At 35.9% G+C, this 22,277-nt stretch overlaps 1 protein-coding gene across 1 annotated transcript in view; it reads right to left on the bottom strand.

The window, feature by feature from the left end:
* The window catches only part of SLC2A13 (solute carrier family 2 member 13), a 342,174-nt gene that overhangs the window by 99,025 nt on the left and 220,872 nt on the right, over positions 1-22,277 (bottom strand). The window contains exon 6 of the mRNA XM_003926726.4: positions 17,094-17,214. Within this exon, the coding sequence (XP_003926775.2) occupies positions 17,094-17,214 (121 nt within the window). The remainder of the gene's footprint in view (positions 1-17,093; positions 17,215-22,277) is intronic.

Genomic DNA, 22,277 nt, shown 5'->3' on the forward strand with positions numbered 1-22,277 from the left:
ATTTTTTCAAATGCTTAAAAAATATTTTTGCTTATTTTTGAATATATTTGGAAAAAGCAAGTCTACCCAAGTCTCAACATCTTTCTAAATATATACTTGCTTATGGGTTCAAAACGTAATAAAAGCCTAAGATATTTCCTACTTCTGATGAGAGGCTATACCTCATGCTTTATTTCTGTAACAGCTGGCACAAACGCAGTACCTGGTGCATGGTTAGCATTCAGTAATGTGTGCCAAATGAAAGAATGAAAAGTGGGAAAGTCAAAACTATTAAAAAAAAAAAACCTGGAAGACAACCTGGGCAGTGCCATCCTGGACCTAGGAACAGGCAAAGATTTCATGAAAATGATACCAAAACCAATCGCAACAAAACGAAAATTGACAAGTGGGATCTAATTAAACTTAAAAGTTTCTGCACAGCAAAAGAAACTATCAACAGAGTAAACCAACAACCTACAGAGTGTGAAAAAACATTTACAAAGCATGAATCTGACAAAGGTCTAATATCCAGCATCTACAAGACACTTAAATAAATTTACAGAGAAAAACAACCCCATTAAAAAGTAGACAAAGGACATGAACAGACACCTCTCTAAAGATGACACACATACGGCCAAGGAGCACATGAAGAAAAGTTCAATACTCCTGATCATTAGAAAAATGCAAATAAAAACCACAATGAGAAACCATCTCACACCAGTCAGAATGGCTATTTATTACAAAGTCAGAAAATAACAGATGCTGGTGAGGTTGTGGAGAAAAGAGAATGCTAATACACTGTTGGTAGGAGTGTAAACTTGTTCAACCATTGTGGAAAGCAGTATGGCAATTCTTCAAAGAGCTAAAAGCAGAACTACCATTTGACCCAGCAACTGCTGGGTATATATGCAGAGGAATGTAAAGCATTCTACCATAAAGACACACACATGGGATGTTCATTGTAGCACTGTTCAAAATAACAAAGACATGGACACAACAAATGCCCGTCAATGAAAGACTAGATAAAGAAAATGATACATATACACCACGGAATATTATCCAGTCACAAAAAAGAACAAGATCACATCTTTTTCAGGAACATGGATGGAGCCAGAGGCTATCATCCTGAGCAAACTAGCACAGGAACAGAAAACCAAATACCACATGTTCTCATTAGTGGGAGCTAAATGATAAGAACTTATGTACACAGAGAAGGAAACAACAGACACTGGCGTCTACTTGAGGAGGGAGCATGTGAGGAGAGAGAAGAACAAAAAAGATAACTAACTATTGGGTACTGGGTTTAATACTTGGATGATGTAACAATATGTACAACAAACCCCTGTGACATGTTTATCTATGCAACAAACCTTCACATGTACCACCAAACCTAAAATGAGAATTGAAAAAAAAATTCAAAAAGATAAAAGAAAAACAAGTGGGAAAGAGTCCCTAAAAGTATCTGTATACATATTATTACAAATTAGTTGATTCTCCCGTGACTCAATGTACATTGGTGAATGCAGCAATTAGCAAGCACATTGCTTCCTCCAAGTTACTTGGACAGCATGAAAGGTGACCTAAAAGTCTCAGAGTTAATGCCTCATCCCATTAATCTCATCCACTCAAGAATGGCTGAACCCTGCCTTTTATTTGTGAGAGACAAGTTCAGTAATGTCAAGGATGACGACCATTCTAGCTTGTCAAGGTTATTTTGCTTTGTGAGTCTGTTTTTTGAGGTGCTCATGACTGCTTCTATCTTAACTCAATGCTTCTCTGACTGAGGTGGTAAATTATTCCTTTGTGACTCTTCCTTATAGGGTACCTGAGCAGTTAAGCTTCTTTTTTTAGTGCTACAATTTCTGTTGCTCCAATTTCGCTCTGACAGGATAATTACCAAGCTTGTCTCTCTTGGAGTCTCATAGATTCATGTTTATTTGAGTTTCATTTGTGTGTAGATTTCTCAGCCTTTTCTAGTATTTGTTCAATTTGTTGTTTTTGTCTTTTAATGCTTTAATTTTCAAGGCCATACAAATCCAACCTTACTTTTTGCATTATATGGCTACTCCCGCTTTTTTTTTTTCCCTGTGAGATTTCAAAGCTCTGTTGTTGTTTTTTTTAATATTCTTTCAGAGCAGTATTGTTTCTTCTTCTATTTTTCTTACTAGTGTGTATAATTTTTCTTTAATCCTATAGTTTAAAACCTTTGGATTCTTGTGTCTTTCCTCATTTTTCTTGAAAAGGCAACTTAAATGGTAGTGAAGTGCTCTCTTGCTTCTGCACACGTGCTGTCTCTCTTTCTGCAATGTCATATTCCCTGCTCTGGCCTGGTAGACTCCAACCATCTCCTTTCTGCTCAGCCTTGGGAAGCCTTCCGTAATAATATAGGAGTCACTGGATTTGTCCGTAAGTAGCTACTGGAACCAGAAAGGACTGTTAATACTTTAATACATAATTAGATGAGTGGCTTTTAAAAATTATGGGTTTTTATATTGCACTGATGAATTTTTCAACAATCTATGTATTAAGATAAGGCAGCCTATGGATATTAAAAAGATAAATGTAAAGAAAGTATAGCATTAACCCCTCTTGTAATTGCTCTGCAGTTGGACTGAGCCATGGCACTCACTGTTAGTTTGCATGAGAACAGAAAGTCACTTTAGCATACATTGAAATTCCAACTATAACAACAATACTACTAACTTAGGATGTTTAGATTTCTGAATTTTATTCTAGTCATATATAGCAAGCCAAAACATATTACTCACATAAGTAATATGAACATGAAAATAACGTTAACAATAGTTATATCTGTGCCAACATTAGTATATGGTAATTGCCAAGAATTTACACATTCATTTATTGATATTTACTTATGTGGCTATAACACGACACATAATTGTAAAATATATATGAATAAGGATGATAATATATTCTTGCCAAATTTGATTACACAGACCAAGATTTGTTGTTTTAGAAAGTGAATAACTATATTCAATTTCAAATGTTTATTATATCATACTGAATTGGTGTGAAGATATCTATCGCCATAATAATGTAGCCATACAATCATAAAAATGAAATATCAGGAAGAGCTGAATATTTAGGCCCCACAAAGTTAAATTTTGTTTTGTTTGGTTTTGTTTTGAGACGTAGTCTCACTCTGTTGCCCAGGGTGGAGCGCGGTGGTGCAGTTTCGGCTCACTGCAACCTCCACCTCCTGAGTTCAAGCAATTCTCTTGCCTCTACCTTCAGAGTAGCTGGGATTACGGGCGTGCACTGGCACGCCCAACTTACTTTTGTATTTTTATCAGAGACAGGGTTTCACTATGTTGGCCAGGCTGGTCTTGAACTCCCAATCTCAGGTGATCCACCCACCTTGGCCTCCCAAAGAGCTGGAATTACAGGCATGAGCCACTGTGCCTAGCCCAAGTTAAAAGTTTATACAAACACTAATCAATTAAAATAAATATTCCATTTGTTTCCAGTATGGACAAATTAGAAAATGCTACATAAGTTCTCCTTATGAAACAACTTTTCTGTTTGTGAAGACTAATGAGAATGGATTTATGACATAAAAATCATATTAGGCTAAAGAAAAGTCAAAAGGAAAAATGAGAATTAAAAAATGCATTTTGATTCTTAATTGACAATAATTCTATGATGTTGATAATTATTAAAATGAGCAGCGTACATTTTTTTGAGTGTAAAGGTTAGTGATTTTATTAATCAATTAGCAAGATGGACCTAATGTACAACACCATCTCAAAAACGTTTGTTCTAGGCTAAAATTAAGACAGAAGTGACATAATCATCTATGCTAAATGCCAAGGAGTAACAGGTTTCTACAATGACTGTGAAGTATGCAATTCAGATGGACATGCAGGAAAACACCAATTACGCTAGATGCATCAAGAGAAAAGCACAGGAATGAAGAATTGATTTGTATTATCAGCTACTTAGTAATATGGAATATTTAAGGCATGCTGAGCTTTGAGACATTGATCACTGCAAATTAAATACTCCTACAAGGTTTAAAAATAAATTTTCAAAATTTATCTTCCAAATATGATAGAATCATCTATTTCACTGTCAAGAATATTTAAAAATGAAATTATTTTCCCTTGTGTTAAAATATAGATAATAGGCAATTGTGTACAAGTATTTCTCTTTTACAAACTGAAACTTCCCTCAGGATGGGAACAATGTTTTAGGTATCTTTTATGCCCTAACATCACAGAACAATGCAATGTCCGAAAATGTTACGGAATCCATTTTCAGTTGCAGGGGATTTGTGGCTTAGAAAGGACTAGAACACAAGTGTGTGTAAGGCTGGGTAAGGTAATATGCATAGGGTGATTTCTAATGATCTAATACTACTTGTTATTAGGTTTGTATAAAACACCTAGCTTGGCAAATAACAGCATTTGATCAGACACCCAGTCACATGAATTCATATTTTCACAGGAAATAACTAAGTCTATAAGGGAGAAATAAAGAACCAGTCTCTGGTATTGTTCTGAGAAATGCTGGTCAGATTTTCCTTTACGGATCTAAAGTTGTCTAAATATTGCCACACAAATTATGACTGTAATCAGTTGTAAGTCAGACTAAAATCCATATGTACTTTCTACAGTGAAACAAATAACAAACATAAAGTGCTTACAAAATTCCTGTGAAAAACTTGTCAAGAAATTACTGGCTTGCTTAGTGGTTTAGCATTGCTTTAGAGAATAAAGAGGACTTGTCCACTGAATGTGCCTCACTGAAGATAACACACCTGTGACTGCCCATTGCTACTACCAACCATAGAGTATCTTGCCAACTTACAGGTGAAGGAGAATAGGGTCTGGAGGCAGGGAACCTAAGGCTGATTCATGCTGACTTCCTAGAACTAAATCAAAAGGAAATCTCCAACTTTCCACGCCCAAGTAACAAAAGGATCAGAGGCTACTCCCTTTGCAACCTTCACCCTTTCTGCATTGCAGATGAAGAATAGAAAGTAGCTCTGATTGGTCCCCTCCTGAAACCAATCAGGTTGGTTGTGAACTAGTCTTCATTTGCATAGAGGTATAACTTTGGAACTTCACTCAGCCTCTGATTGGTAGCCTTTGGAGACCAGTTAGACTGATTTTGGTCCACTCCTTCATTCACACAGGGTGCAAACCACTTAGCCAATGGGAAACCTCTAGAGAATATTTAAACCCCAGAAAATTCTGTAGCCAATGCTCTTGAGTCACTTGCTCAAGCCTGCTCTCATACTGTGGAGTTTACTTTTGTTTCAATAAATCTGTGCTTTCGTTGTTTCATTCCTTCATTGCTTTGTTTGCATGTTTTGTCCAATTATTTGTTCAAAACGCCAAGAACCTGTATATCTCATAGTCAAGACCCTCCACTGGTAAAAACGTGATTGCGTAGTTATGCTCATAAAGAATGGTGTTGACTTACACGCCACTCTCTCTGTGTCTTTTTTACTCCCTGGGTGGGTCTTGATATCCTTTTTGGAAAATAAAGGGATCTCATCTTACCAGCAAAAGGCTAAACCAGAGTGCGTGATATCTAAGTGCTATTTGGTGCTACTTTGGAAAGAGAACAGTGGTTATGATATACTATCTATGACAGATTTCTGAGGGTCCCTAAAATTCTAGCATTCCTTTAAAAAAGAAATCAAAAATAAGCCTGGGAGAAAAAAGGGAGTTGTCTCTAATTGTGACAACGTCTTTAAACAGGGCTTTGGAAATCTAGTCCCTTCACTTATAAGCTGGGCAGCATTTTTTTCTTTTTTCTTTTTTTTCCCATAAATAATATTCCTAGGAATCTGTAAAAGCTTTATTCAGACTGCTACAGCATGTTGTTTGATCAAGGTATCGCCCACTTTGTCAGTATCTGAGTTGCTGAGAAGGTGAAGTAATTAGAAGTAAATAGTTTCATAATCTGTTTCTGTTTAGGAATCTGTGCATCAACCCAGAATCTCATTTATGTTACATAAGGAATTTTGGCTACTAAATATATCCGAAAGAGTTTTATGTTAGTTCAATTAAATGGCATGTGTAGTGGGGGTAGAATTTCATTAGAAATTTTCATTTCATTAAAAACTCTTGTTATAATGATTTTCATTACTTGGTACTTGATTTTCAGGGCAACATTTTGTTAAAATAAAATCTGAGTGTTTCAATACCTAGCACTTCAATATGAGGAGCTTAGAACCCTGCTCTTTGCTTCTTGGGTAACTGATACTTAGCATCTCTTTACAATACTCACAGGCTTTTGATAGTATTGATATATGCAAAAAAAAAAAAAAAAAAGGCCATTAGTTTAACTAAGGGAGGGAGGTGGACAGAACAAAATGGCTCTGCAACATACCAGTTATATCACTCCAGGTAAGTGATATAATCCCCCTGATCCTTAGTTTTTTTATCTAGAAAACTGGGTAATAATAATATCTTCCTCAGGAAAGTTTAAGGGTAATAGGTAATATTCAAAAAGAATACCGAATAATATCTGTATATGGTAAGGGCTTAGTTAACAGAAACTATTATTATTTTAAAATAAAAAGCCTGCTTAGAATTATGCCCCATCAATCCTGCTAGGCATTTTGGCTGGGGCCACATAATCGTCACTGAGTATTCATAAAATTAAACTGCCTGCCCAAACGCCTTTTCCCTCATACTTTGTCTTTGACATTTATTCCTAATATTTTTAAAAACAGCTTTGTCTTCATGCTCACCATCATGAGATAACTTCAGACTCTCATTATCTCTCTCTGGGGCTGCCAGACTCTTCTCCCTCCAATCTATGCCAATATTCACACAGAAAACTCTTTGTAAAGCTCAGCTTTGATCATGGTACTCTCCTTCCTGATGCTGTTGCCTGGCTTACCATAATCACTCAAGTCTTGACCTAGTATCCAAGGCCTTTCCTCTCTTTCTGCCTCATGCTGTGTCTGGTGCCCCTTTCTCTAGCAGTATCAAGGTTTATAATTTTCTTGAAGGGCATATCTGTTTTCCGCCTTTGCACAAGTTGCTCGCATGCCTGAGTAGCTTCTCCATTTTCACTGTTCTGAGACACTCTGACTCACCATTGAAAAAGATCAATGTCCCTCCTCTATGAGGGGTCCTTAACATAGGGCCTGTAAACTTGGATGAAAAGAAAATTACATCTGTATTTCATTAACCTTTTACTGAAATTTAGCATTTCCTTCAATTAGGAATGTAGGCAGTCAACTACTGGCAACAAGAGAAGTCACATATTTTATATCCCATTAAGGTAGTCACAGAAATCTCCAAACACCATTTACATTCACTGTGGTGTTGAAACTATGGTATTAGACTTGCAGCTAGATTTGTTACTTAATGCATTAATAAAGAAGTACACACATTACTACGTAACAAGTTTATTTTAAAAAGTATCCTGGCAACTGTATTTCAATATGATTGATTTGCTTTGTACTTTTATAAAATTTATTTTAAGCAGTTAAAAACATTATAAAGGGATCCAAAATAATGAGACTACATAAGGACTCTCACGTAGGAAGCGTTCTGTCATGGCCCTGGGGAAGTGAATTATGCCAGGTAATGCTCTGATACATCTATTAGCCTTTATTAGACTGTTTTGCAATTATGTATCTGAATTTTTCTCCCTCATAGCTGTGAGCTCTATAAAAAGGAAGGCTTTTTTTAAAATCTCAATCATCCAGCTTACTGCATATCTCAAAAATGTTTATTAAAATAATCAACTACAAATGTGCATAAATGTTTTTTCTAAAGTGCTATATTCTTTGATTTGCTAAACTATATAGAACTTAAACAATTGCTATTGTATAAGTTCTATATAGTTTAGCAAATCAAAGAATTGCTATTGTATAAGTTCTATATAGTTTAGCAAATCAAAGAATATAGCACTTTAGAAACCAGGTTTTCAGGATACATTATTTCATTTTTCCAGTCTTCTAATTTATTCAACATATAATCTGGATGTTACAATTGAAGAGATATGAGACCTATTTTTTGTTGCTATTTATTTACTTACTAATATTAGGAAAACCTGGTAAGTATTGTGTTACCACCATTCAACAATCGAAACGAGTCACTGAGGCATGGCCTAAACACTATGTGACCTGTTGTATGCCCAGAGACCTGCAGGCTTAAATTGCTGGGTCAACTATTATACTCACAGAAGGCATTGCTAATCATCCTGTAGCCATGACTAGAAGTACACTTAAAAAACAAAGGCTTGCCTGCTTCCTAAATCCCAACTCCTTGATAGCAACAAGGTGTTGCCAAATTTTCCAAAACAAACCTAAGCTGCAGGATAAAAATTATACTAAAAATCTTCCTTTAGTCAGCCCATCCACCTTCTCTTACCAAAAGCAACCCTTCATCCATCTATCCATCCATCCATCCACCGAAACACCCAGCCAATCAAAACAACAGTTTTCAAAGTTACTTTCACTGAAGAGGTTCTTTTAACCAGGTTGCTATGCTTTGTTTTTAAATAAACCACATTTGGTCCACAGCAATAGGTGTTTTCCTACTATTCAGACAAGGAACTCGTAGTAAGGTTATGTAGTGTGCTTTTACAACCAGATGGGAAATACTTCAACTTAACATACCAGAATGTTTTAAGTGTTAATACCTGAATTAGATTAATTTGATATAAACGTAATTAAAGAGCAGTTAAGTTTTTTAGAGGCTTTGTTTCATATTTATATTTTTTGTAACATTTCCTTGGTCTTTATTATAAGAAAATACACCAGAGGCTAATTCCAGTCGATTGCTGTCACAGTCCTGGATTTCTTTTATTTATAAAGATGCTATTTTTAGGTGGATTTACTTGAAATAGGAAGAAAACTCCAAGTTGGTTTCATGGGTTCACTGCAATGAAAAGAGTTCTAGAATGACAATATAGATCCTATAGATTATGAGAGATAGATGTTTTTCCCACTTTATCTTTTTCTGTTGTTTCAGACCTAAATGAACAACTTCAGAAACATCTTTCTCAGAAGTCTTTTAAGTTCAAGAAGGAATAAAAATTACATCTCACGTAAGGTTATAAATTACAGAAAATATTAAGTACTGCTCTCATTATGTGACTGTTGTGTTTAACTTGAAGGCCAGGCAAAGGGGGTCCAGATTTATATGCTGAAAATCTTGTTTCTAAATAGACTACAGTGAAATTTCAGATCCTATATTCTTCTTGCACCAAGTATTTTCCTGTTTCTGAAGCACTTGTTTTCATCTGTTATCCAGCTCACCACCCAGCCTTGCCATTCCAAAATATCTCTCGTTTCTCTATATCCACTGCTACCATCAAGGTTATGTTATTTATTGCCTAGGCTACTAAGTTCTTTTAACCTTCCTCCCTTCATCACCATTTGTTTTTCTCTACTCAATTTTCCACTCTACAGTCAGACTGATCTTTTAAAAACACAAATCTGACCATGTCATTCTCATCCTAATACCATTTGAAGGCTTCTCAGCATTCTAAGGTGACATCCAAAATTCTCCCGGTGTATAACGTCCTGGCATGTTCTGTCACTGGTGTGCTGTCCAGTCTATTTTGGTGCCATTCTCTCGCTTGCTTGTTATGACCCAGTCTTGTTGGTCAGTTCTTTGAAGAAGCCATACTCATTGCTTAGGACCTGTACACATTCCATGATATTCCCTCTCTCTGAAATGCTTTTCCTTCATCTTTGCACACCTAATCTTGAATACTCCTTCTTGTCTTTCTGGCTTCCTGGGAAGCAACTTTTGACTATAGAAAAACAAAACAAAACAAAAAACCAAGGTTTGGGTAGCAAATCTGGCCATGTGGAGGATTTGTAAGTCCATGGCTAAAAGCCCAGGCATCAAAATCAAAAAGTTATGAGGAATTCAAAGAATACACCCCCATAACTTCCTCCAAGAAGCTCTTATATCCTTCCATGAACAGGTGGCTAGAATCCTCTCCAGGTGTCAGATTCAGCACACTGGGTATTTAAGAGCTAGCAAAAGATATGTGCAGTTATTTGAAGACAAGGTTACTGTGGACTTTTTGTTCCAACTTTCATTTCTCTTTTTAATTGACTTAGATAAATCTATCTTTATCTCAAATGGGTCTGTAGATATTAGTCAACACATACAACACTGCTTTCTACTGTAGTGTTTTTTGTTTGTTTGTTTGTTTGTTTGTTTTTTGTTTTGTTTTGATTTGGAGATGGAGTGTTCCTCTGTAGCCCAGGCTAGAGTGCAGTGGTGCCATCTCAGCTCACTACAATCTCCACCTCTTGGGTCCCAGTTCAAGCAACTCTCCTATCTCAGCCTCCCAAGTAGCTAGGATTACAGGCATGAGCCACCATGACCAGCTAATTTTTGTATGGTGTATTTTTGTATTTTTTAGGGTTTCACCATGTTGGCCAGTCTGGTCTTGAACTCCTGACCTCATGATCCGCCCACCTCGACCTCCCAAAATGCTGGGATTATAGGTGTAAACCACCACACCCCACCTACTGCAGTGTTATTAACAGTAACCTCAAGGTATAGTAGCTGCACCAACATCCCCCCTCAAAAAAAATATGAAGCAGGTTCATTTAAAGGAAATTAGTAAGTCAAAGAATATTTTTTAACAAAAACGGAATGTTGTTTTAATTCACACTATAATATTATATTCATTGTTTAGATGCTATGAATTACTGATGATAAACACAGTTATCACCAGGATGTCAAATACTGGGGGGAGGCGATCGAGGCTAACAGAGTTTTTGCACATTTCTTTTGTTTTTGGTTTTTTTTGAGATGGAGTCTCACACTGTTACCCAGGCTGGAGAGCAATGGTGTGATCTCAGCTCACTGCAAGCTCCGCCTCCCAGGTTTAAGCGACTCTCCTGCATCAGTCTCCCAAGTAACTGAGATTATAGGTGGCTAATTTTTGTATTTTTAGCAGAGACATGGTTTCACTATGTTGCCCAGACTGGTCTTGAACTTCTGATCTTGTGATCTGCCCACCTCGGCCTCCCAAAGTGCCGGGATTACAGTCTTACAGTGTTCATGTTAATGATATGTTTGTTAAGTAATACAGGCTGGCAAAAGGAGAAGAAAAGGCAGTTTAATTAAAAAATTAAATTTTTTTTTTATTGCAAATGAACTTTGAAGGGACTCAAAACTAGTGTCACCACCATAGGGAGGTCTACAGATGAAGCTACAATTTGTCAGTTTGGATTCTGGGGAACATCATGTGATAGGAAAACATGAAAATATCACTATATAGGAAAAGAACCATATTAATCATATGCATATGCTTATGATTAATACGAACATTTAACAATGTTCAAGAAGCAAAAAACAAAACAAAACAAAAACCAAAAGAGAAAAAGGAAAGAAAGCTGGCAGGTATTTTTTGTTTGTTAGTTTGTTGTATTATGGCTGGCTGTGTTTCTTTTTTTTTTTTTTTTTTTTTTTTTTGAGACAGAGTTTCGCTCTTGTGACCCAGGCTGGAGTGCAATGGCGCGATCTCGGCTCACCGCAACCTCCGCCTCCTGGGTTCAAGCAATTCTCCTGCCTCAGCCTCCTGAGTAGCTGGGATTACAGGCACGCGCCACCATGCCCAGCTAATGTTTTGTATTTTTAGTAGAGACGGGGTTTCACCATGTTGACCAGGATGGTCTCGATCTCTCGACCTCGTGATCCGCCCACCTCAGCCTCCCAAAGTGCTGGGATTACAGGCTTGAGCCACCGCACCCGGCTATGGCTGTGTTTCTTAATGGAAGAGGTACTGGCATCACCAGGGGAGTGTTTCAAAACAACATGCCACTGTCCTGGTGAGGCCGACCTCTGGGAAGGGAAAACAGGTGACTTTAAGTACCTCTGCAGATGACCCTGGGTAAGACTCTTAATTGAGAAGTTTCTTTCTTTCTTTTCTTTTCTTTTTTTTTTTCTTTTTAAGAGGAGTCTCACTCTTGTTGCCCATGCTGGAGTGCAGTGGTGTGATCTCGGCTTATTGCAACCTCCACCTCCTGGGTTCAAGTAATTCTCCTGCCTCAGCCTTCCGAGTAGCTGAGATTACAGGTGACTGTGATCACGCCCAGCTAATTTTTTGGTGTTTTTAGTAGAGATGGGGTTTCACCATGTTGGCCAGGCTGATCTCGAACTCCTGACTGCAGGTAATCCTCCTGTCTTGGTCTCCCAAAGTGCTAGGGTTACACGCATGAGCCACTGAGTTTGGTCTTAATTGAGAAGTATTAAAAAAATTATAATGAACTAGAAACATAGTCCCTTTTTTCAATTTCTACTCAAACAGGGTCTAAAAGGTAGCAAGATCTATATCAAAGAGGTAATATGCTATGCATCAATAAATTAGTCAAATTACCTAATTTTACTAGTCACCTTAACAGTAAAACCATGTCCTTGATGCAAAGCAAAAAGAGCAAGGTTGGAAAGGAATAGAAAAAGAAGCTGTTGTATCACTGGTTTCATATTAACAACAACTCCTAAAGAACTGTGTGAGCTAAAAAAGAAAGGTCTGTATGCAGGAAAAGGAAGCCTAAAGGATAAGTAGTTCGTCTGTGTGCCCTAGGAAAGGAATGTGACTTATTTTGACCTCAGTAAAAAACTGAGTAAGATCTAAGTGTAGGTTTAAGATGAAAGACTTGAATTAGGTCACATGAAAGGCCTTCCAGCATGAATAGTTTGTGATTCTATGCTGGGATTAAAAGCTTGAAGAATGGATAGATACTACTCAATGGATTAGTAAACTACTAGTGGCTTACGAATAGATTATGAATTGCAAAGGTAGCTAGAGTCTTGATAAACATCTTAATTGTGAACAAGATGTGGCCCATGTCTATGGCTTTAATTATCAGGTATGGATAATAATTCTTCATTCTAGAACTCTCCTTCAACTACAGGCCAGTTTTCCCAAATACCTACTCAATATCCCACTGATGATGGTTCATGAACACCTAAGATTCCACATGTCCAAAATAAGATTCCAATTGCTGCATCTTATTTCTATGATCTAGTCTATATTTTTTCTCATGAGAAATCTGGAATCAACCAAAGACTAGCTTCCTCCTATGCCCATAGTTAATCAATTATTTATTTTAAATTTCTTATTAATTTTTCTCCTCTAATATACTGAAAATCTGTCCACCTGCAAATCTCCAGTCTTGCCACTATAATCCAGGCAACAGTCATCTCTTTCATAGACAACTATAAAAAACGAGTCTCCCTGCATGAACACATGCCCTCTCTGCACACCCACCCAGAGACAGTTTACAAGTGAAAATGTGGTCCAAGCACACCCCTGCTTAAATTCTTCAATGGATTTATGTTCTTGGACTGAAGCTGAAAAACCTCTGAGTTTCTAGATGATCTGACTCTGACCTGTCTTCACAGTCCTATCTGATTCTTCTCTGACCTCCATAGTTTTCTTCTTTCAGTTCCTCCCACTTGCCAGGTTCCTTACTGCCTTGCAGGATCTTTGTACCCGCCAATCTTTCTGTGTGACATACTCCGCTCTCCTTTTCAGAGCTCAGGACAAACAACCTACTCTCAAGGTAATCTTCTTGGAGTCCTGTCATCCCAATCTCATCTCCTGTTACAGGTTCTATTAATTCTAACAACTATAATGTTGACTGAGTGCTTATTATGTGCCAAGCAGTGTTTAAGACATTTTCCATATGTTAATTTATCCTTATAATCCTATGGTAGGTGATCTGTAATATATTTAGATGCATGAAGAATGAATAAGTGAATATGATAAAATACCTGGGGCAAGGGTACCTTAAAATTCTACAGCTGTACGCTTTAGGAACTATCTGTCTACTTTTAAGTGTTTTATGATAGTGATTTACATATACTGAGATCACACTACAAATAATAATATGTCAAGTATTTGAGGGAAGGGTAACTAGGAAAGGTTTAATTCCTCAAAACTTGACTAGCTCTCATGAGGAAATATTTTGAATTGGAAATGAAAGGAATAGAACATTAGTAATTTGAGAGTGTGGAGCTGAAGGTCATATTGGAATTATGTGTGTGAAAAAAAAAGAAATACGTGTGTGAACTCTCATAAAGACATAATGATTCAGATGATATTCATGCTAGAGTTATTTCTTCTAGCTGCAGCTGGGACCGTGTGGCAGCTTGTATACAGGTGGCCAATCATTTTCTATAGCAATTTGCATCTGTCTTTATCTTTGTACACACTTTTATCTACTGAACGTAGATCTGAAAGGCATTTTTTAAAAATTTTATTTTAAGTTCCAGGATACATGTGCAGGACATGCAGGTGTGTTACATAGGTAAACCTGTGCCATGGTGGTTTGCTGCACCTATCAACCTACCACCCTCGTATTAAGCTCTGCATGCATTAGCTATTTATCCAAAAGCTCTCCCTTCCTCCATCCTTGCCCCCTGACAGGCCCCAGTGTGTGTAGTTACTTTCCGTCCGTGTCCCTATGTTCTCATTGTTCTGAAAGATGTTCTTTAAGACATTCAGTCCAAGGAATCTAATCAGGCCTTGGAAAATATATTATCAGTCAAAAACTTAAAACATCCTAGAAAGGGGATGTCCTGATCAAAAATTTTTGTCAATCTCTTGAACCTCAAGTCATTAGTGAGATCTAACCTACAATATTTTGGCCTGGTATGCAACCAATATTTATTGAATTAAAATCAAGAAGAATCATTGTTCTTTAACCATTTACTTTCTTAAATCTTCTACTCTAGTACGAATGGACTACATACACATCACTGGAGTCTACAGATGTCTACAAGTGGAAGTACTGAGTCAATGGGCATAGGCACTTTACTTTTATTAGGCAGAACAATATTACTTTCTGAAATGTAGAACAATTTATACTCTCACCAACAGAATACGATGTTACTAAGAGTAAACTACTTCTCCTTTAAAATCTGTTTTATTTGCTAAATTTTCCTATATGGATCGCTCCATGGGGAAAGCATACTACCTGCATTTACAAAGTGAACTTTACTCATCTTAAGGTACTAGGCGATTTTTTTCCTCGTTTGTCTTAAGGAAAAGGGGAAATGTATATAGATGGTTTTTATTCTTAACTGTTATGTATGTATAATAGTGGTACATATTTATGGGATATATGTCATATTTTAATACAAGTATACAATGTGTAATGATCAAATCAGGGTAATAGGGATATTCATCACCTCAAGCAATTGTCACTTCTTTGTGTTAGCAACATTCCAATTCTCCTCTTTTAGTTATTTTGAAATAACTAGTATAGTCAATTACTGCTCAGCTGGTAAAGCAGAGGATTATAAATGGTTTGAACCATAAACAACAAGTAAGGGACTGCAGCCTTATTTGACAACATCACTTAGACTAAAATACAGACTGTCAAATTCCCGCAAAGCCTAATACGTTACTCTGAAGGAAGGCATACAATAAATAATTGTTTTTCATATCCACTGACTCCCAAAGGACACCTAAAATTTGGTTCTATCTTCAAAAATGGCTGCTTATTTTTGTAATAAGAATAAAAGAAGGCTGTATCACTTTTCTTACTTCACTAAAATTGTATATTAAGATATTAGATGATAATACATTAGAAAGATCACAAGGATTAACAGAAGATGATCATAAGCTGCTGTGCAGTGAGATAGCTATGTTGGGCAATAAAGACTTTTATTTACACTTAAAGGCAATGTCGGAAAAACTATCTTATTATGTAAATCATCAAAAACTTATAGTCATTGCTTTCCTATATCAAAAGTTCAGATAACTTTTTGTAATAATTATTTAGATGATTTTTGACTTTAATTGACCCAACATTATGTCAGTCTTATTCAGAACAATACATCTAAATCAGGCATTAGATCTGGAAAATGTTCTGTTTCTCAAATGACAGTAATTTAAAAAATTTTTTGGGAAAGTAACTGTTAAAAACATGCAAGTAAAATATCCATCAAGGAAGAACTAGCAACTGAGGTGGATGTCCAAATAAAGATCACTACATCCATAAATAGTCTATGCTAAGGTTAACTTCTACTATGAAGACGCCCTTAAGTTTTCCTAGAACAGTAAAAAGACATGAAAGTCAGTAAGCCAATAATAAACTTATCAGTAAAAGAAAAGATGTGCTATGATGCTTATTGTCCAAAGGCACGTAGATCACAATTTGAGACCAATATATCTTCCACATTGTTGTAATGAACAGCCACCATGAATTCATGCTCAATTGGATGCTCTAAGTGAATACGAAGAGGAGTTTAGTGAACCATGTTTTAATTTCATATAGGATTGTATGAGTTAGTAAATCATTTACTCATTGATTTGAGACTTGCGTCCATCTAGTTCAAGCTATAGGAATGTAAATTTTTGCTAATGCTAGGTCTTATTTTATGCCTATGTTTTAAAGGGGTTTTTAGACTTTATGATGGCTAAAATCAAGATAAAAACTTTGAAACTCTGCTGCCAAATATATTAATTGATGTGTCCAATCATTCAAACTTTCATTTATTTGTTCTCAGTCCATCTATCCATTTACCTATTTTTTATCTTTATATCACATAGTGTGCACGCTGTTTGACTTGATGAGCTCTTAGGCCTGCAGCTAGCCATTAGAACATTTTGTGATTTTCCACCACCACTTTTTACTTCCTGATTCTCTAGAGGAGCCTCAGGACTGAGGGAAAACTTCAGGTTTAAGTGGACAAGAGGATATCCATGGAAATCACTAAAAATTGTCTGAATATTCAGAGGGCATGTGTAGCTTATAAAAGTTTAATTACTAACATTATTTTGCTTGGAATATAGAGGTCACTGAATCATATATGCTGTAAAATACCTTTTCTGTATTCCTGCTTTGATTCAGTATCAATCCCTAATTTTAATTTCCAGAGAAATAGCCCCAAGGTTGTATCTAACAACTCACTGTTTCCTTAATTCCTTACACTCACACATCTGCACAAGCTGTTCCTCTTCTTGGCGGCCTCTCTCTACCACCTTTCCCATTTTCTTCCCTTTTTCTTCCCTTTCCTCATAAGCCTGGATGCCTAGCAAGCTCCTACTCATCATGTCTACAACTTTAAAAAAGTCAAAAGCAAGCAAAAAAAGTTACCAGAATTATGTAAAGGAAGAAGAACATAGTGAAATCTCACCTGTATCTTGTGCAAGTCGCGTTCTGACCTGATGGAGCTATTGGCTTAAAAGTGATGCGTGGGGAAACTTGGGCTGATAGCACAAATCCCAAGGCAAGAATAATGAGTGCTACGGTGGTACCTTAAAAAAAAAAAAGTTTTGTATTAGAGATGAGTTAACAATAGTATTTTAAAGCAGTCTGGGTTTGGTAGACACAAAACCAAAAAACAAATAAACAAAAGAAAACATCTGAAAAAAAAAAACCTTGATCTGTCTTCACAGGATTAAAAATATATATATTCCTAAAATATAAACAAATGATCAGAACGATTCACTAGCACATTCATTGTGAGACATGATGAGAGTGAAATTCAAAGCAAATACATTTGCTAGCCAAACAGTAAATTGGTAATGATTTTTTTTTAAAAAAAACACACAAACCTAGGATTACTGAAAATCTCAAAATCAATTAATGTGACAACATTATTGAGTGCCTAACATATCAGGAAGTATGAAAGACAACTGATTTCCATCAAGTGTTCCTTTCAGTGCCAAGAAAATTGTTCTAACGATACTCAATCATGTAAGACTTAAACTGGTAAACCTTTTTAGTTTAACAAACAAATTATTTCTAAAGCAGTTGAAAGAGGATGTTTTATTAAAATAGAGTAGCATTTCTTGAAGACTTTAAGGTACAACAAATAATATATCACATGTATTCTTTTTTCTTTTTTGTTGGTATTTAAAGAGAAATACTTGTCTTTGATGTCAACATATAGGAATGGTGATATAACTTAAAAGAATAGTTTTTGTGTCCCTGATAGACATCTAATGGTAAATAAGACATTTTTCAAATTTCTGACTATTGTTTGAGCCACAGACATTGTGAGGGTAAACAAAAAGGGTCATGGAAGAATGGAGAAAGAAAATATGATGAAATACTATGCAGCCATAAACAGAATGAGATCATGTCCTTTGCAGCATCATAGATGGAGCTGGAGGCCATTATCCTTAGCAAACTAACACAGAAATAGAAAACCAAATACTGCATGTCCTCATTTAAAAGTGGGATCTGCATGACAAAAACACATGGATGCAATGAAGGGAACAACAGACAGCAGGGATTACTTGAGGGTAGAGGGCAGGAGAAAGGACAGGATCAAAAAACTCCCTATTGGGTATTGTGCTTACTATCTGGGTGACAAAATAATGTGTACACCAGACCTCTAAGACATGTGTTTACTTATATAATGAAACTGCACATGTACCCCTGAAATTAAAATAAAAGTTTAAAAAAGAAAATATGGCTGCATTAGTTTGTACGACTTATTTGAATGAGACAAGAAATGTTTAAAATAGGGAATTTAGGAGGACAATTTAGTAGTAGTAAAGGTTTCGTTAGTTAAGCTGGGAGGGAATTTAAATTATGAACAAAAATGTTTTCAAAATAGATTTTAAAAAGAACACTGAGAAGCACTGTGGAAGTACAATAGGATTATATACTAGTTGACAGAGTAGGTATATGAAGCCAGGTATTATGGGTGCAGAGGTGACCTTGGGATCAGAAAGCTGTAGTTTTTAGCTAGTGTTGCTGTTTCCTGACTCTATGGTTTTGGGCAAGGGGCACAACCCTTCCATAATTCCATGTAGTCTTTTGTAAAATAGGGCTTAGTGAAAATATTCCCCTTACAGGCTTACAGTGAATTTTAAATGTCATAATGTATTTGAAAGATGTTTTAATGCTATAAATTGTTAGTTATTATGCTATGATTATTATTACAAGTAGCAGCAGCCGCCGCAGAAACCCTTCAAAATAACAGAACAGAAAGTTGAAGGATGGGGAGGATTGAAAGAAAGGTCAGAAGGCTAAGATAATAATGCAGTGAACCTAAAATCACGGTTTGTTTAACTGTTGTTGGCTTAAAATTCAAACCAGAACTACCAGTAGTTTGAGCCATTACTTTTCTAAAATGACTATCAAGCCTCAAACTGGAAAACAGAAAAGAGATATAGTAGATCTGTTATGAAAATCATACCTCTCTTCTCAAACAAAACAAAACGAGCCAGGAGATTTACTGTTAATCTGCCCATCAAAAAATCTGAATCCCCATTTTCCCAAATTACTTCCATATCTTATTGCCATGTAACAGTAAGTTTTTTTTTTTTGTGGGTTTTTTTTTTTTTTTTTTGAGATGGTATCTTGTGTCACCAGGCTGGAGTGCAGTGACACGATCTCAGCTCAATACCACCTCCTCCTCCCGGGTTCTAGCCATTCTCCCGCCTCAGCCTCCCAAGGAGCTAGAAATACATATGTACGCCACCCACTCGGCTAATTTTTGTATTTTTAGTAGAGATGGGATTTTACCATGTTGGCCAGGAGGGTCTCAATCTCTTGACCTCATGATCCGCCCGCCTTGGCCTTCCAAAGTGCTAAGATTACAGGAATGGGCCACCATGCCTGGCCAAGATTTTTTTTTAATCAAGAAACTTTAATATATTAAGATGTGAAGGAAAGAAAAGTGTCTTCTTTCATAACACTCATTAAATAACCTATCTCCATAAACATGGTAAACTCTAAGATGGTATACCTAGCACATACCCAGTAAGGTCCAGTTCTAGTGCCTGGCATATAAAGATCTGAATAAATATTAGTTGAATGGATAAACCACAGTTCTATACCTTTTTATAATGTTGGACATTTTTGGAAAAAAAAATTCTTAAGACCATCCAATTAAAGTCATGAGGTTAGTATGGGTACAAATATCTTAAATGAGAGTTCTGCAATATGGATAATATGATTCTTACATTTATCTCTTAAGAAGTCCAACCAACCTAAAAATTATGAGAAATGAACTATTCTGGATACGCAAAATTCCTAAACAAGTAAAAGTTAACTCTTCTTAAGCCAAATTCATTTTTATTTCAGCCCAATTTGGAGGACAGTATTTTAAAAGCCAACATTATACTCTTACTTTTGTTATTACATATAGTGATGTTTCTCAATCCTGGCTTCCTGTTCGAAGCAAATGCCTGGATGTGCCCCAACCTCTGGATCAGAATCTCCAGGAGATCAGTAGAAAATATCTGAGTTTTAAAGAGTTCTACAGGTAGTTATGATGCCCAGACAGGGCTAAAATCCCTAAGACATGATAAGCTCCTTACAAGAAGGAAATGGTATCTTAAATGACTTTGTTTATAAAATAAATTTTAAAATAATCAACTAGTCCTATTATCTACTCATATATACTCTGAAAGCATAAAACTATTTCAATTACCTTTTTCCTTATATTTAATAAGTTACAGATGTTTTATCAGTCACTTGTTAGTATTTAAAATCAATCTGGTTATTGTCAAATTATCCATTATTACAATCTGAATTTGAGTCTAATACAAGAAGGCCTTGGATGAAAGAATTTTATCCAGTATACTGTGCACTTTTGGCATGTTTTTATGTTTCAAGAGAAGAGTTTCTCTTAACCAAATACAGTGTTAGATTCTGGAATTTTGATGTAATTTTGCAGATAAAATATTCTTCACAGGAAGTGAAGAGTGCTGAATAAATAACATTATTTATTAGATAAAAATATCTGATGAAATACATAAGTACTGGATAGTGTCTGGCTTCTTAGTAAATACTTAGAAAAACAAAATAATTTCCCTTTCCATGATTTCACTAGAGCAGTAGTTCTCACACTTTGTGTGTGTAAGTATCACCTAGGGAACCTGTCTGAAGTGCACATATTTCAAACCTCATTTTCAGAAATTCTAAGTTAGAAGATCTGGGTTAAGTTCTAATAATCCTATTTTAAAATAAGAACCCTTGGCAATAGTGATGAAGACAGCTTATGAATGAAACTTTCAGAGATATTCTACTACCAAAATACTTGAGTGGGAGAAAGACAATCTTTCTGGCTTCCTGAGTCACTACCAATAAAGCTAAATAGATATAAATCTCCCAATAATAAAAGAATCAAGAATTTGTCATTAAATTTGTCATATTTACCAGAAAAGTCCAGTTCTCTGAACAAGCTTTGAAAATATAAAAAGTCAGGACACCAAAAATGTCCGGCATGTAAAATTATTCATAGATAACATGTTTTGTATTTCTTTGCACAAAGAGTTCCTTTGTCCAGGCTTACATATTTTTTATTTGTAGTCATTTTAAAAGAATGAATATCTAACAGGAAATTATCTTGATATAACATTTTTCACTATTTTTACTCCAATATAATAAAATAAATCAGAATAAAAACACAAAAACACAAAATAGGAAACAATACTGAATCAAAAGTTAAAAATTCTAGGCTATTGCCAATTTAAGAAATTTAACATAGATCAGTATGTTAATCCTTAATACTATTAAAATATCAAGTGTATACCTACATATAAATGAATAAAACAAAAACACACTGAAATAAAAAATATAACTAACATAGAATTAATTAGTATAGGAATGTGAAAGAAAAATCTGTTGTGAGTGAGGGTCACAGTGGAGTAATATTAATATGTTAACAAGGTTGTTGAGTGGTATGTCTTCCTCTGAAGGTGTAAAGGTCCACTGGTCATTATCTTCTTGTAGGACCTAGTTAATAACTGAAACACAAGAACCACATGAATGGCACCATTTACTATGTGTACAGGTAAAAGAGGAGACCTGTGAGACCTGTGAGAAGAAACCAGGACTTCTGCCTCTCAAACCATTGTAATATCGACTTATCACTTTAATTGGCCACATAATAAGGAAATCAAATAGACTGTCTCTCATGCTGGAGGAAACACTGTAAAGTGTTTGTAGTGGACACAACTGAGGCCTGTGATTCTCTTTGAAGGGTTTCAGCTGCAAAGAGAATGAGTCAGGAAAGAAAAGTGTCTATGGGTTGCTCATGAGAAGCAGACTCTGAAATGTCTTGGTGTTTCCCAAGGAATTGTCTTAGTACTTCCTCTTAACTCTCAGGGATGGGCTCTGGAAATCCTTGGCAGAAGACCTACACTGAGAGGGGAACATGACATTGGCCAGAAGAATTCAGGAAGGTTCCTAGGTTATGATGATGGAGGCTGCTTTTGCAACAAGGTTTAAACAACAAAGGCTTTCTCTTTGGTAACCGTAATGCTGTGACAGCTAAATTGCTCTGAGCCCTTCACTTACTGTGTTTTAATGAAAACCACGTTTTCATGGAAAAATGCATTTTCACTCCAAATAAATT

The sequence above is a fragment of the Saimiri boliviensis genome, chromosome 7 (assembly GCF_048565385.1).
Source record: "Saimiri boliviensis isolate mSaiBol1 chromosome 7, mSaiBol1.pri, whole genome shotgun sequence".
In the NCBI taxonomy this organism is placed as follows: Eukaryota; Metazoa; Chordata; class Mammalia; order Primates; family Cebidae; genus Saimiri; species Saimiri boliviensis.